General features: G+C 38.5%; 4 protein-coding genes across 6 annotated transcripts; 3 read left to right on the top strand and 1 right to left on the bottom strand.

The window, feature by feature from the left end:
• The first annotated feature begins 301 nt into the window (after positions 1-301).
• On the top strand, positions 302-3,138 carry LOC149048147 (uncharacterized). The gene is made up of 4 exons (XM_089202203.1): positions 302-601; positions 1,045-1,602; positions 1,838-2,078; positions 2,632-3,138. The coding sequence occupies exons 1-4, from the start codon at positions 535-537 to the stop codon at positions 2,960-2,962; spliced, it is 1,197 nt and encodes a 398-aa protein (XP_089058329.1). The 5' UTR covers positions 302-534; the 3' UTR covers positions 2,963-3,138.
• Positions 3,139-4,395: 1,257 nt separating this feature from the next.
• Positions 4,396-7,942, top strand: LOC113667548 (uncharacterized). Of its 2 annotated transcripts, XM_089202202.1 has the most exons (7): positions 4,456-4,638; positions 4,876-4,994; positions 5,570-5,734; positions 5,910-6,020; positions 6,060-6,371; positions 6,812-7,046; positions 7,508-7,942. In XM_089202202.1, exons 2-7 carry the CDS (start codon positions 4,949-4,951, stop codon positions 7,842-7,844), a joined length of 1,206 nt encoding a protein of 401 aa, XP_089058328.1. In that variant the 5' UTR covers positions 4,456-4,638; positions 4,876-4,948; the 3' UTR covers positions 7,845-7,942. The 2 variants fall into 2 exon arrangements, with proteins under 2 accessions (XP_089058327.1, XP_089058328.1); XM_089202201.1 differs by having other exon boundaries at positions 4,396-4,638; positions 5,910-6,371.
• An 828-nt stretch (positions 7,943-8,770) lies between these two features.
• Positions 8,771-13,595, top strand: LOC113667545 (uncharacterized). 2 transcript variants are annotated; one of them, XM_089201772.1, is made up of 5 exons: positions 8,771-9,206; positions 9,924-10,076; positions 10,609-10,722; positions 11,133-11,379; positions 12,041-13,595. In XM_089201772.1, exons 2-5 carry the CDS (start codon positions 9,998-10,000, stop codon positions 12,459-12,461), a joined length of 861 nt encoding a protein of 286 aa, XP_089057898.1. In that variant the 5' UTR covers positions 8,771-9,206; positions 9,924-9,997; the 3' UTR covers positions 12,462-13,595. The 2 variants fall into 2 exon arrangements, with proteins under 2 accessions (XP_089057898.1, XP_089057897.1); XM_089201771.1 differs by lacking the exon at positions 8,771-9,206 and having other exon boundaries at positions 9,751-10,076.
• On the bottom strand, positions 12,881-16,130 carry LOC113667544 (galanin receptor 2b). Its single transcript, XM_027183388.2, has 3 exons — positions 15,742-16,130; positions 15,535-15,604; positions 12,881-14,862 (listed from the first exon to the last, which is right to left on the bottom strand). The coding sequence occupies exons 2-3, from the start codon at positions 15,563-15,565 to the stop codon at positions 13,796-13,798; spliced, it is 1,098 nt and encodes a 365-aa protein (XP_027039189.2). The 5' UTR covers positions 15,566-15,604; positions 15,742-16,130; the 3' UTR covers positions 12,881-13,795.
• Between the last annotated feature and the right edge of the window lie 717 nt (positions 16,131-16,847).

Genomic DNA, 16,847 nt, shown 5'->3' with positions numbered 1-16,847 from the left:
AAAAGAAAAAAAATGAAAATGCAGGAATTTAGAAGGATAACTGAACAGACTGATGTATGTCAAGTTAAAAAGTGGAAGACTGGTTGTTTCTCGAGTTACAGCTATCCTGGTTTTTAGCTCGTTCGATTTGAGAGAAACAATTCTTGTAGGACCTGGAGCAGTAGCCAGATTTTCCGGAAAACCTAACCATTTCGTGTTTCATCGGAACAGTTTCTTAAAGAAATAATGATATCTGTCGAAGCATGAAATGGTAAGAATTGCTTCCTCAGGACTACCAGTTGTCAACTCGTACTTAACTAGTACTTAATTGTTCAAGATCTCAGACACCCGCTGTGCATTTTTCAAGGCTGGTTGACTCAGTGAGCAGCCTTAGGGAAAGGATGGGGAAACTTTAAATCCAAAGATTAAGAGACGAAAAAAAATAACATGGCGTAGTGTGATATTAAGTTTGATTGTAAGTGAAGGAAACTAGAAGCGTGATGCGAGTTACTGATAAAATGGGACACCAAGATAAAAACCCTCAAGTTATTTAGTATGAAGACACGTTTGACATTCCGGACTAGAACAGTGTTGCTTTGTCTTTTGAACTTTTTGCTGGCGGGTAAGTCTGCAAGCAGGTAGAGGAAACAAGATTATATCAATTTATATTCACACCAGCTAACGGCAATTAACAGTTATACTCCTTACGGCTTGTTTGTTAACGCTAGTGGCATCAAATAGTAATCTTACAAATCGTATTTTGAAAGCTTTTGGTCGCAGTACAATAACACTACACTTTGTCTAGGACGCAAACCTTCAATCAGCAGTTTTTTTGCCGGACCGGTCGACTCAGGAAGAGAATTTTGTGCTTCGAAGTAGTCTGAGCTGCCCTAAATGATCTGTCAATTCCTAAATCGTATCCATCTTAATGTGTTCCTAAATTCCTTTCGGAAATTATCATTAGAATATAGAAAATAACGATAGAGAATAGTGATAATTATCAATCGAAAGGAAGGCCAATTTAGAATGTATTTGTACTTAAGAAATCAATTGTTCGACTCGCAGGATGTGCACATTCCTATAGCCAGAATACTGGAATTGATAAATCTCGCCAACCGAGTGAACAGAGTGTATGGGAGATCCCTTCAGTGTCTCATCTTCTAAAAGGCTTGGATGTCTTCGAGCAATTGACTTCAAATGGAAAATCTTTTGACCACAAAAACGCCAAAAAACCTATTAGTATACCTTGGAGACCCCCTAATGCTTTCATAAAGCTTTTCTCTACTCGGAAAAAATTTATTCACGAGTGGCTCCATAAACTTCTGAATTCAAGAATTCAAACCAGGCAACACATGAAACAGTTAACAACACTTAACTCTAAAGAACGTCCTGAGAAGGTAGGAAGTTTTCAAATTTCTGACGGAAGGGTAAATGGAAAAGGCGAATATGCCATTTCACCTGACCAAAATGACTTTGAACTAAAACTGAATCTTAAAATAAATGGAAAACATCGATATCAGCAGCAGTATAAGCAAGAACAGCAACACAACCCAAAACCGAATCTACGAAAACAGCGACCATCACAGCCAAACCAACCAAGGCCGACTACAACAAATTGCATTCGTAAGTACAATGTTTCTTCACAGCTCAACCCTTTGCAATGCACGATAGTAATTAGTGGTATATGCTAAATGGAGTCCTCCTTCTTGAAAACTGCGCGGCCTAGGTCGGTGGGCATCCTTATGTTATCAATGAAATAGTATAAAATGGCATGGTTGTTCTCTACGAATCTTAGTTTTATCCAGGAAACAAAACTTTTTATCGTGTTCTTTTTCCCATATCCTTGATATGTTATCAGATTCCCCGTTTGAACAAGAAGCGTTGAGTATACACAACAGATACCGAACAATGCACCGTGCACCTGCGCTTACACTGAGTTGTGACATGAGTAAAAATGCAGCAGATTACGCCCGCACACTGGCAGATATGGACACTCTGGTGCAGTCTGGATATACTGAAAGACCTAATCAAGGAGAAAATCTTTCTCTTGGTTGCCATGGCAGCGGAGAGCAGACTGTTGAGGAAGCAATAAAAACATGGTATGTGCGTCTAATTTTTATAGGTAGAGGTTAGTCTCAGTATTTTGTTGAGTTTCTTGGACAGCTCGCAGATAGCCACCGATAGCTAATCATTGCTGGGGAGGGGAGGGGGGAGGGGAGAGACGAGGGACTAGACTTTGAGGAAAAATCCGTCCCGCCGAGGAAGAACTCATTTGAACTACCGGGTTCGAGGCCGAACCTCTCTCGGATTTGTATCTCACACAGCACTCCACCGCCATCGCTTCCCACCTGAAAATCCCATTGAATGAATGATCTATCATTCAAAACAGACTCGACCCAGATGTGATGTATAATGTCATATACAATGTACTGTTATACCTTTTTATCTTTTCCAATTTTTCTCCATCCTTCTCTTCAAATGTTTTACAACAAGACTCGAGTTGTATAATTTTAACGCTTGACACGGAGGCTAATCTCTGCTTTTAGAGAATGAAGCATTTATTTCTTGCTAGTTGCAGACATTTCTTCAGCCCAAGAAGAGGTTATACTATATGTATCTAAATAAGTTTGCTTCTGGATTGCTCTGATGCAGGTTTGACGAAGTGTGCCATTACACATTTGGCAAAGAAGGTCCACAGTCGGGTACCAATCATTTTACGCAGTTGGTCTGGAAAGACAGCAGGGAGCTGGGAATAGGAAAAGCGTCAAAAAAGCAACCTAATGGAGAAACATGCACGTTTATTGTCGCACGCTATAAGCCTCTAGGAAACTTTGAGAGTGGTGATGATGCCTACGTAAAAAATGTCGAGAAAGGAACTTTTGATGAAACTTACTGCCGAAATATCCCGAAAGCAGGTTTAGAAGGAGGATATGGTTTCAAGAGATTTCAAAGTCCAAGTTTAATTGAGAATTATGGTGGATGATGAACAGAAACTCTCACTATATATTTTACTCCCAAATTCAGTGGGAAGATTTGATGCATAAGTAATAAAAATTGAACAAGATAACATAAAGAACCAAATAAAGACAAATAAAAAAAAAAAAAGAATAGATAAAAATGAAAATAATAAAAATATACTAGAGGGATAACTCAGCGAAATATTTGGTCCGTGATCCGTTGTACATCCTATTTTAGCATAAATGTTTATTACTGACCTAAAATTAATGCTATGAGCCCCTTGAAAATATACTTATGGTGTAATTTAGTAAACTACTTAATAACTGATCAATTTTTCGATTGATTGCGGCAAGCTATGACCAACCTATCACCTCATCCCAATCCGGGCCTAGGTCAGAAGGAATCTAACATGCAAACCCTGATACCACTTTCATCTTCGTTCAGTTATAAGCGTAGGAGAATGAAAACATCTGATTCTCACGTCGCACTGATGGTCGAGGGCTGGGGTATACAGAGCTCTTTGAAGAGCCAAGACATAGGTTCGCAAATAAAAGTTGTCCTTTCAGGGATGTGCTACAACTTCGGACCATTATAATTTTATTTTCCTCGAGTCGCATTCAATGATAAAACATGAAGACAGTTTTTCTGATGTAATTCCACCACGTCGCCGTGAAAACCTGAAGTAAAATTCAGTTTCAGAAAGGAAATAAATGATCCTATGCCATAACATGATATTCAAGATCAAATTTTCTGTTGTAAAATGTATGCTTTTCTACCTCTGATTTTCTTTGATGATACTTTAGTTTTCTTTAACTGATGAAAATTTTCTTGCTAAAAACATTCTCAACTTTGTGAGTATCTATGCAATAGACGGGTGTATTTAGATTTGTTTTTCCTGTAATAACATATTGTCAACCGTAAATAACATAGAAAATTTCTTTTTATAAAAACAATCTTGTCAGTATCTATTAGTAGTCAGTAGCTACTACAAAAAAGCCTAGTTTACAAGGTTTTAATTTTGCGATTGACTTTTTAGTTGACGGCGGTTTCGCAAATTAAATTTCTCCTTCACTCGGTAGATAAGGACATCCCTTCAATTCATAAAACCTCATAAGTTAAAAATATTTTAAGCAGAGGTCATATCACTTTTGTTCTACTCAGCCTCAAGCTATGAAATAGTGAATCTGATCCCACAGTCGCAACCCATTGTTCTAGAAAGATATCCACTGCGGTCGTAACCTTTGCCCACTGCATTAGTCTCTTCAATATTTCCGGAGTGGCATACAGTAATAGATGAAATGGAGGATGAAGACGACTCGTGCGTTTTAAAAGCAAAACAAAAAATGGTGGAAAGACTAGAGACAAAACATTGCAGAGGAGAGGTGTAATCTTATAATCACACAAAAGCACCACCGGCGTTTGGGCCCAAAATAGAAGAATTACAAACACACAGGACCCAGAGCGTTGTCAAGTAGACCATGAGAGGTATTTGGATCATAAATTTTGGATTACTTTTTCACGGATATCTTCACACTCTCATGAGAAGCTCTTGAATTTGAACTCTTTATCTTAAACAGGTGAATACCTGTGAAAACAGTGCACGGAGATACATATAACAGATTTCAAATAAAAGAAATAAGAAATTTAGCAGGAAAAGGAAAAATCTCAGGTAGCAGGTTGTTTTGAGTCGCGGACAAAGAGGTATGTGTGCACATTTTTCACCAAACATTTTAGAGACGAAAGTTAGGAATTCTTCATAGCATGTACGCCATTTAAACGATACATATCGTGTTACATTGCTTTGACGACTAAGTGATTCTTCTAGTGTTTACATCTCGCTTGATAATGATATTACTTCGATGAAAACGAAGCAGTTTTCGTTTCTTTTACTTTTGATGTAGTAAGATTGACACCGTGAAATTTCCATTCGTTTCAAAGGCTTTGTTCTGAGTGTGACACTTGAACAAGTCAAGAGGTGAACATTGAAATTTGATCTTCGACAATTGAGGGTATGAAAGCTTGGAGTCTCAACGTCTGTGTGCTTCCCTTCCTCTTAGGTATGTAATTCAATACTAGCTACTCTAAACAATAAATCGAAAGTTTGATGAAGCAATAGTTATGATATACGACTGTGGCTCTAATTTTGGGTCTCGACGAAGTCTTTTTACAATGTAAAGCAGTTTAAAAGTCTCATTTGTTTTTAACAAGTACGCTTATCGACCTTCATAGCCTTCCAAAACACTTCATAAGTCAACTTTTGTTGCCGTTAAACGTCTTTTGATTACTCTGGTTTTACCTATTTCCTTTAGAACTCGCCAGTTCTTGTTAAAAGTAAGGTACTTTCTAAACATTCATAACTGAAGTTGTGTGCACTACTTACATTCTGACCATGCCATCGTCTATATGTTTTTGTTGTGCTTGTGTTAAATTGTGACTCAGCCGGTTGCACATATGCTAGACCATATCTGCAACTTTTTGTGAGTTCTTACAATGTCTATCTTAAAACTTAATGGAAATTCTTTTAATCGTTGGTGTTTCTTTGGTCAAATTTCAAGATAGATTCATTGTTTTTATTAAAATAATCCCTCATGAACTCACCCAGTTTTTTTTTTGCACGTTTTTCCATTTTTAGTTCAGGTTTACGCTTACGACGCCTCAAAAAACGAGAAAAGAGAGAATCTTGGTTTTCGACCCGTGCACTTCGCTGCAGTTGGTCTGCCTCTAGGGGACACTCCAACCGGCAATGGAGGAGCGCCAAAAACAGGAGCTTTTAAAATCGAAGATGGAAACGTTGTCGGTATGTACGCAGTGCAATAGCAAAATGTCTCAGCGCTCGTCGAAAAAAAATTAATATGATAAAATTAAACGTGCTTCAGTTTCTATCGAGAGTCTTGGCTATTGTCTTTGATAGATGAGTTATGCGTACCAAGTCATGTAAACCACAATGAAAAAAATATTTCTCCATTTCGTAGGCGCTGGTACGTATGAGTTTGAACCGGATGGTGTCGATGTCGATCTCAGTCTGAAAATATCGAACAAAGCGCCTGGAGCATCTGGAGGACCTGGGGCAGGCGGTGGACCAGGTGCAGGCGGCGGAGAACCTACTACAAGTCCTGGACCAGGTGCAGGCGGCGGAGGACCCACCACAAGTCCTGGGGCAGGCGGTGGACCAGGAAGCCCGAAGCCAGCGCTTTGTCCTGTACCTTGCTCACAAACTAAACCAACTAAACCAAGTAAACCAACTCAGGTACCTCCTACCAGTGGTATTACAGCCCCTGGTGGCGTTACACCGGGTAGCAGCACACCGGGTGGCACCACGCTCGGTGGTGCTGCACCGACTGGAAGTGAAGGAGGAGTAGTACCCACAAAAGGAAGCACTGGACCTACAGCTGGAGGAGGAGCTGCCACAACACCAGCAGGTGGTGGTGGTGGAGGTAAACGGGTATTCTTTTTTTAACCTCTGCTTATTTTTCTCTAATATTGAGGGCCCTCGGTAATGTATCGTTCTAGTTCATTTCCGGCTTCAAACATTAAAACGAAAACACCTAAACCCTAAAAGGGAGAAGTGTATTTGTACTAAATTTTGCCAAACCTTTTTATCCAATATTCATAAACATCCTTCCTGAGGCAGTAAAGCCTCAGTAAACATGAAAGATTCGGAGCTTCTACGTTTCCAAAGTGTCTCTTCAGCTTCCAGAGAGGTACCGAGAGGCATAGGGAGATATGAAAGCATAACAATAAAAATGAATATGAAGATTACCAGAAAAACAAACGAATAAATAATAAGTGAATGCAAACTACGGAGAATCCCTTTCTATTCCGTACTTTCTGCCCAAAGGTACAACTCAGAGCGTTACTTTCTGATGCTTTTAAGGATTAGACGAAGAACAAGCATTGAGCAAACATAACGAATATCGAAGAAGGCACGGTGTTCCAGAAATGAAGCTTAATGCTGAGATGAGCCAGCAAGCAGCAGCATATGCCCAAAAAATTGCGCAGATGGGTGCACTGAACCACGCCTCACGAGCAGAACGAAACAATGACGGGGAAAATCTGTCCATGGGTTGCGATAGTAATGGTCAAACAACAGCTGAAGCTACTACGAATTGGTAAAAAAAAAAAGCATTTTCCAATATGTAAGCCTGTATGTTGATTTTTCGGTTAATTCCTTTGCAAATTCCAGCAATCAGTGGGTGTGTTATCCGGTTGTACGGCCGGACTGGTCAGAAGACTCTTTGAAAGAAATCGCCGGTTGGTTTAAAGGGTAGTGAATCAGTCGTTCAGTAAGCCAGCTAGCTCTGAGACAGTATGATGGTCTATCGGTCAGCCAGTGTGTCAGCTTGTCAAAAAGTCAGTCAATCAGATTATATTAGTCATTCATGATCAATGGATTGATCAGTTGACGAGATCATGGGAAAAACAATCATTTTTCATACGTGCAGTATTTTTTCTTGAGTAGTCTTCCGTACCAGTAGAAAGCTATAAAAGGCATAGAAGAAAATTAGACTTTTCACACACCGGCGCTGATCAGTATTCCTTTTCTTTTTCTTATCTATGTTTTTATGCAAAGGTACAACGAAATCTGTAAATATGGTTACGCATTTGGCCAACCAAGTGGTACGGGAGGAACGGGCCACTTTACCCAAGTTATTTGGAAGGAAAGCGTCGAGCTCGGAATTGGAAAAGCAGACATAGATAAGAATGGAATGAAATGTTCTTACATTGTAGGTCGCTACAGACCCGCTGGAAACATGGTGGGAGATTACGCTGAAAACGTACCTAAAGGCTCCTTTGATAAGGCCAAGGACTGTACAGCGGAGAAAAGGTCGATTCTGCATTACTTGGTGCCACGCTCAAAGATACACCAAAAGAAGCGGGCAAGAAAATCCCACAAACACGAACACTGATAATGTGAGTGCAGAGGAGACGATGCAGATAAAGAAATGCCGGGTGCAAGAATCTTAGCCTTCTTGTTGAACATAAGAAATAAAATAAATTTAAAGAATCGTATACCTAGAGCTGGGGATTGGGGAGCGGTACTTGCCTATGAACTCGGCACTTTTTTTCAAATTTTTCCATCTCCGTTGGTAAACAGGATGGCAGCGAATACGACCCGTTAAGCGGCTTCCAACAAATTTTTCAAAGTTATTTGCAAGGGAGCCCGAAATTCCTCTTAATCAAAGAAAAATGACTCCACAGTTAAAAGATCCAACCCCACAAGCTTATAGTTTGCACTTTTCACATCAACATTTTCTGTGGTTATCATAAGGTTTGCATCACGACCAACCGTCAACCCTTCGCCGAAGCAATGCTGAAGGGCTAACGCTCGAAACTTCAGCTTTTAAACTCTTTACGATGGCCAACTTACCCCCTTTATCCATTTGCTCTTTATTTGAGTTTCCTAAATTTGATCACTTCAGGGGTAGTCACGAATCAGTCTTAAACATGTCACAGACAAAAACCTTTTCACCTCTCAATGACTTCCGAAAGAAATCCCCCAGATACTATCACTGATATCAGTTGGTCCTTTTCAGGGCAACCTCTCACCCGATACTCATAAGAACAGGGTGGTCCGTGGCAGCCCATGCTTCCCCACCTTTTTGGATGACATCAAAGACGACAAACGCGCAGGTTTCATTGTGCTTACTATTTACGACAATGATGAACCAAAAAAAAAAAGCTAGCTTTTAGGTAACCTCAAAGTGAGAAGGTATATCTTTGGAAGAGAGTCCAAAATGTGAAAAATGGCGGAAAAGAAGAACGAAAGAGGCGAGTTAAATCTCGAAAATTCTCCGGGGGAAGATGACACCAGAGTCACCGACGGCTCATTAAAATACAATACCAACAATCCGGCCTAAAGGCACCCTCGCTTCAAATTCGCTCTCACAGGCCGGCACCTAAACGATCGCACTCTAAGGCTAAAACCATCTACTGCATAAATTGTGGCGTTTTTAATATTGAACTCCTTTGTTATGTTGTGCGAGGTTGTCGCTTTCCTACCAAAACAAGTCAGGGTCAACCAGTCAAATAACAGCAAGAGTCATCTAGAATGCTCTGTTTGGACAACCTGTAACCAAAACACTTTACCGTAAGCACAAGCTTGACTTTTCCCACGAGTGTGGCAAAGAAGAAATTTTCATTGATTTTGGTCTGCCTTGTGGAAAAGACGGATTTCATAAAGGAAGTTGATGACGAGAAAAATTTCTTCTGATTGAACTGTTCGACATTTGACTTACAGGGATATTTCTTTGATAGCAACGTAACTGCAGGTACGACATAATTCGACCTTACTGAAATGAATGAGGGGTTGTGATAAACATTTGTTCAACTATTCTGGCATTGAGGGCTCGATGAATTTTTATCGAAGTAGTTGACTTTGTAAATTACACGATGTTTTCTTTTCTTAATAGAAAACCAGGAAGTTATGTCACTTGAGGGGGTCCCCTGATTATTTCGTGTGAGGCAAACAAAAATTATTTTTAATTTGTTATCAGACAAGTCTATCTGTCAAAGGCCACACTAGGGTACTTAAGTCATTTATACGTTGTTGAAAACGTACTAGATGATTCTGTTGGGCAAAGTCATTTTTCCTGTAGATTCCATCACCGCCTTTATAAACAGCCATAATAACATGAAAACATTGGTTAGAAATAGTGGTATTTGCTATACTTTATAGGTTTATTTACAAATGGGGCGATGTAAGACTCTATTCATGCAACAGTTCTGATAAATTGTCCTGCAGTTTTATTTTAAGCCCAAACTGTTGAGAGAAAAGTAAGTAAAAGCGATACCCGCTTAACTGCGCAGGGTGGCAGTTTTTCCCGCCAACAGGTGGCCGAAGCAAGGTCATGTCTACAACAATATCGAGATGATAAACTCAAAATGGCGTCCTTCCATGATTCATGGTTACTTTCCAGCAAACGTTGAAATACCCAAGACGGAAATGTAAGTTTGACAAGAGACCTTATCCTTTCTAACTTTTCCAGGAAGACAAAGCAAATTTAATACCATTCTCTGAGAAGTTCGGGAATTTAAACTTCCGGGTATTCCTCACGGTAGCATGGGAGGAACATTATGGACCATTTCATTGCTTGCTGTCTTCACTTTCGCCAACGGACAAAACTATGGAGCCTATGGAGGTGAGATGACCTTTTTTCCCAGTAAGAAATCCCATACTCAGCTTTAATCATCAAAGCTAAGGGCAAGTGTAGACAACTTAACCATGCGAGGTTATTGAACCGTTACGAAAAGAGAACTATCAAATTTGTGTCAAGAACTGAATTCAGGATAAGGAATTCAATTGCTAAGTTAAGCTGTTGTATGGCTATAGCATTACATTTAGACTTAAAATGTATTGATGTTGATACGTTGATCGTGAAAATTTTTTCCCCGACAAAAGCTAAAGTTCTCTGAGTTGCATAAATTATTAAAGACACGTACTTAGCGGAGGCGTAAACTTTTAAAGTTGATCCTTCGACAGGTCTATATTATGGCGAAACGGACAAAAATTTCTGCAGGCTTGGTTAACCACAGACATAAATCACTTGCACGCACCATTTTATTATTTAAAGTAAAACCGATAGCGTTATATACTCAGAACTGCCCGTACAGCCTTCGGCAGCTTAATTAGATTAGCCAATTCCAGTTCTATTTTCCTTTTTTTCTCTCCAGGATATCAGTATACACCACAATATCCACCTTATTACAAAATGGCGCCCGTCTACAGCTGGTACCAACGGGATTCAAAACCAACACCTGCTGTGGAAATGGAACCGAAATCCCAAGGTAAGATAACTCTTTCCTCGAGAGTTTTTGGTTTGAGACTCCCTTTCAGTTCACGACCTTAGGTGGACAAAGTCAAAAAGGATCTTAACGCTTGTCTGTCTAAAACAAAACCCAAGCAAAGAAGCCCTTCCTTTTTTTCTGTCCTCTTCTATCCTGTTCGTGTTTTAATGAGTTTTCGCTAATACCTACACCGACACCCCCCCCCCTCCCCCAAGAAGAAAACTTACACAATGATTTTTCGTCAGTATTTCTGAAAGCCTTAATTACTGCGCATATTTCCTTGCCTTCGATATAGATTTTTGCTCTGATTATCTAAACGGCAATCGTCGTTGCAGAAATCAATGTTTTCCTGATGTCCCTTAAACTCTCTGACAATTTTCTTTTATCATAAAATACCTTATATCTTCTAGATATTACTCCGTTCGAAGTGCAAGGACTGTTGTATCACAATCTTCATCGCAAAGTGCATGACACTCCAGATATTCGACTTGACCACGAGTTAAGCCTTCAGGCTGCAAGATATGCCCAGCAAATTGCCCAAAGATTAAGCGTAAAACATTCTCCAATTTCAAGCCGACCGGGGCAAGCAGAAAACATCTTTTTACGCTGCAAAGCATTCAGTACAGGAGTGTCTGCTTTTGAAGCAGTCCGAGAATGGTAAGAATTACATAAGTGATTATGCGCAGAAGAAATTTTTTTTCATCGTTAGTCACACAAGTTACTATTTCGCTCTTTTTCGCCCCTTTTTTCAGATCTCCTACCAAGGTAAAGTAGGGTTATAAGGAACATTTGCGTTCTTACTTCTTATGATACCATACAGAGTCGTTTTCAGTTGTTGTGTTTGCATAAGGAGAAAACTGTCAATTTCCTAAGGAGCTACCATGGTAAAAACCTTATGTACCACACGGCCGGGCATCCATACGATGACATGCACAGTTTCACTTCGGCTTTAAGTCCAATCGAGTTTAGCAGTGAGATTTCCACAACTTCAAGACTGTTTTTCCGTTCCTGAATAATACAAGTTTCAAAAAAACGAAAGGGATGTGGCTCTTTCACGCGACGAAATTAGTTTGGAGTTGATGCTACTTCATTGAAGTACTCAAGAAGCTAGAGGTGCTCTCGGCTGCGCCTTGAGCAACTATTACACGTCTATCTTGCTCTCTAAACTTCCCGCGAACATCCATCACTCGATGCACGCACGCTAATCATGGACCAACTCTCTCATTTTCTCCGACGTTTTTACATAAAACCATACACATCTATACACCTCAAAGAGGCAGATCACCGAAATATAATCGTCTAATCTTTTATCCACTAGGTATTCTACTGTTTGCCACTGGGATTTTGATAAACCAATCCCTGTTAACGAGAAAGGAAGGCCATTCAGCAAGATCGTATGGCGAACAAATCAGCAACTTGGAATTGGACGGGCAAATTTTCCTGTCGACAAATTCAACTGTACTGCTGTAGTGGCGCGATACAGACCTTATCTCAACGAGCAAAATTACATTGAAAATGTTCCAAAGGGGAAATTTGTTCCAACTGGCTGTCGCTATATAAATGCGGTGGACAATGACCAATTTATTGTGAATCCTGAACCTGGAGATGGTTGCCAAAAGATTTCTGGATTCAAAGGACAAATGCTACATGAAAGCTCCTCCTGCACAATAAAAAAGTTATTCGCAATTTTTGGAGCTTCAGTGAGAAGAGGGAAACAAGGATTTAGTGTTGTTTTATAAGAGCAAGGAATTTTTTTCTAGGTTTTTTTTTTTTCATCTTTGATTTTAAAACTGCGATTACACATGTGGACAAGGGAAGTATAATATGTGGAAAAAAGGTTTACAAAGGAAGAATTGTAGATGTCGATGATATGGAAGACAGCGGAGAAACAAGAAAAAAATGACAATTTGATAATAACCTCAGCATCAGTTTATTCATAGCTGAAGATCGTATTACTCTTTTATAATATGAAAATTAGATAGGGAGTTAAAGCTGATCGAAGATTTACCGCTGAGCAAAAATACCAGGTCATTTAAGTCACAATAGCACCGGTACCTAAGTAAAGAGGAACAGACAAATATTCGTTTGAAATTGGGAAATCATTGCTTTTTAAATTCAATCTCTCTATTAAATTTTCTATCTGATAGAAGACTAATGCATTTCAAAATTAAAACTTTATTTATAGATTTTAATGCAATGATCGTCAGGTAAATTATAAATATATAATTATTTACTATAATTAACAAGATTTTTCTGCTTCTTTTAATAACGTTACACCCCTTGCAAGCTGTTCTGTATACCATTGTTGATGAGGAAAACCTTGAAACGTTTTCTTCTACTTTTAAAGCTCTCAGGGTTGGGAATTTCATTAAGCAATAATCAATTGTTTTGTTGTATTTGAATGAAGTTAAAATGAAAGAGTCTTGCTGACGGTGACGTAAGCTCTTTGAGAAAATATCAATACAACTGCGGACATTTATTTTTTGAGTTATTCAGTATCAATCGATTTAAAACGTTCAATCTCAATGCTGAGAAGAGCTGAGTTTAGTAAGCTACAGTTCCTATAAATTATTTCGAATTCTAGATTAGAATTAAAAGTCATTGGTGTATGATTAAAAAGTAAGCTTTAAATATATTTTTTTTCTAAATGTGACATTTAGAGAGGAAATTATATTTAAATCACACTTTTAACTATGAATAAGGAACACCACTATTATCAAACTCTTAATGGCAGGACGCCATTAGTTCATATCACCTTAAATGGAACATTTGAGTGTTCGTGTGTAGCCGACCAAAGTAGTTGTCATTTTTGTATGATTATATAATTTTGGTTTCGAGACAATAAAACATCTAATTCCGCTTCTGTGAAAATATCCATATCAAACAATATTTTTCTGAATCTCGTTATGAACAATGGCTACTTTCAAATGGCTTGTGGGCTAAACAAAACAAATTAGTTGGAGAGCGACTGAATTCTGCGAGATATTTACCCATTTCTGTAAAATAAATACAGTGAAGAAGCCCAAAATTTCATCCATCTGATTACGTTTGTTTACATGAAAATAAGCAAATATTACAGTTGAGTCTCCACTGTGTCTTTAATTTTGAAGGAAAATCCAAAGACTGTATTGCTGGTAGCATCGAACGATCGACTGAGAGTAAGCATCCCAGTGCTACGCCTTGTTAAAGAGTTGAAATTAGCATGGCTACAGCAAGAACAAAAACGTCCGAAACTTCCCTGTAAAAATTTGCGGTAGCTGGGGCTTATCAGCACATACAAACATGGATTAATAACACTGTTAGCATGGCAGAGCCAAAAGAAGAACATTTCAACTTCCCGTGGTATACTGCGATAGATATCCTTGCGATAATAAACCAAGTAGTGCATAGCATGAGCTGGAAACCAGCAGACTGCAAAAACCATCACAATCAGAATCAAAGCCTTTACAATCCTTCTCTTTTCCCCCTGAGCTGATCTAATTCTGGCCTCACTGACATTACCTGGAATTTTTCGCTGCCAGAGTCTGTGTGTGATGAGACTGTACAAGACCAATAGGATTGTCAGAGGCACACAGTAAAGTAAAATGAAAGTAACCAAATAGTAGATCTGTATCGACTTCTGATTGTCAAATGGGGTGAAGATGCGAAGGCAGTAGTTAGTGTCGTTGTACTTGAGTATGTCATTTGCCATCATAAATGGAATCGCATATGCTGCAGAAGATATCCATATAACTGTTGTCATGACCTTGCCATTTCGAAACAAGTTTGTCTTCATAGGGTAACAGATAGCAAGATAACGATCAAAAGAGACCAATAAAACAGTAAAAATGGAAGCGGGTATTGAAATTTGATAAGCAAAATGGACAAACTTGCATGTAACCTGGCCAATGACTCCTCCGATCCATTGCTGGCGCACATTTATGAAAAGGACCAAATAAGGCATAGCAAACAGAGTAACAAGTAGGTCTGCTGCCGCCATATTTGCCATAAACAGATTCGTTGCACGATTTCCAGCCTTCCTTCTTAGCGCTAAGTAAAGGCCAAGACTATTTCCGACCAGTCCACATATGATCGTTACCGCATAAACTGTTGTAGTAATAATTCTGCTTGTGTTGCTAAACAACTCCACTGAGTCACCGCCTATTAGAGATCGATAGAATATTTACAAACGCTAATTTAGGGCAAACAGAATTGGAGAAGTACTACTTTACGTACCTTCAAATTCTATTTTCGTTTTACCCCTGCTTTATTTTATTTCAATTAGTTATCTTTTCCATTCTTATACCATCATTCAAAATATTTCATCTATGTTACTCCCATACATCCCACATATACCAGCACTCCCTACGCACCTGTCTTCACCTACTTTGTTCATTAGGATTTTCTACCACTGTATTACACCTCACCTTTTCCTTATGTAGTTGTATTACAGAATATTTTCTATACCTGCTGATGCCGTGGGTCAGCGAAAGCTAGGAGACTTGTTCCTTTTTTAATTTTGTAAATAGTTTGTGGCCCCACTGGAAACTATTAGACCATTTCAAAATGCTACTGAAGGACGAAATAAAATGATTACCGAAGAAGCGATGACTCTCTCTTTTAGAGGCTTTGTTTTTCACTTCTTACCTGAGGAAACCCTGCCACTGTTCTTTACAGGCAGTTTATTTTTGTTTGTCCTTTCACCTCCAAATATAATTTTATAGCTGGTGAAAATCCAGAGAAGGAAGGAGGATCAATTTGATTTTAGTTCCTTAGCCGTAGTTCTTTCATTAAAATGATATGTGATTGAAAAAAAATAATAATAAAGCTTACCGTTTGCGTTGCTTGAATTCGAGTTGTTCATCACTTCGGGTATATATAGTTCCAATCTTTATGAACCAACCTGCAAAACACCACACTAAGGGTGTATTTCATTAAATAGGTTTCTGCCTGTCCCTAGGTCAAGGCATGCCGAAACATGTTATGTTTTTTTTTAAAAAAAAGAATCCCAAACAAACAAACATCCAAAGCAATACTAACCTGACCCTTTCACATACAAAAAGTATTTTGAATATCAATTTGATTTGACTTGGCAGTATGTATCTCGGAAAATTATAATTACTTCATCCTATTCTGAACATCTACGCCACTCTAGATCCCCAGCGAGATAAATATACAGATACATCATAAAAGAAGCGTCTGCGTAGTGAAATGAAACTACTGTGTCAGATGTTTACCGAAAAAAGAGGTGTTGGAAATTTGGAGCGTTAGCTCCCTTTCGGAAGAAGATTGATAATAGTAAGCCAAGATGTGGACTAATTTTGACATCCAGTGTTTTGGAGTAAATGGGAACTGAAGTAAATATCTAGAATAGAGACAATAACCGGCATCCTGCCCTGTTTTCCCTTCTTAGAAAAGCTGTTTTGTTCTATTACCTAACCTAATAAGGTAGTTTTAGCTTTTAATTGAACAAAAGAGTAGTTCTTATGAAAAATTGATAGGGAAGTACAATGCCATAAGTCAAATTAGTATTAGTCAAATTAGTATTAGTAGCCAAGAACGTCACATTTTCTAAATAACTGTAATATTGTTTGCTTAAAATAGTAAAAAGAAATTACAAAAACAATAAACTAAATATATCTAAGTAAACACGTAAATGTGAAGGTGTACATATATTTATTCAGATTGAAAATGTTTTCCGAGCGTTTTGTACTTTTGTAAAACCGCTCCGACATGACGATGGAAGTTTTTTAGCTTCCAATTGAGGACAATCCATTTCTTTCCTGTTCGATAATGGAACAGCAAATAAAATGCTATTAAATGTCCATGGCATCTTACTCTTTGTGCAATACGCCGGATGCAGTTGATGTCAAAATTTAGCTTCTACTCTAGGCATCTTGGCTCGTTTGAGGAAAGGATTTACATGGAAAATAATCTGGGGTAAATTACTTGTATGGAAAAAGGAAATATGGACAAGCCGGAGTATCTAAAATTAGTCTATTCTTCAGTGGGAATTTCAGAAACCCCATTATCTTAAATACATTTACAATATTTCATTTAAGCTTTTCATCTTCTTCAATTTCTATTTTACTTTAATTGAGCCATTTTAAATGCGGCTCTTAACTCAGGTTGATTTTACATTTAAT

Source organism: Pocillopora damicornis, chromosome 3, assembly GCF_964200805.1.
Source record: "Pocillopora damicornis chromosome 3, jaPocDami1.2, whole genome shotgun sequence".
Lineage (NCBI taxonomy): Eukaryota > Metazoa > Cnidaria > Anthozoa > Scleractinia > Pocilloporidae > Pocillopora > Pocillopora damicornis.
This window is presented reverse-complemented; position numbering and strand designations above follow the sequence as displayed.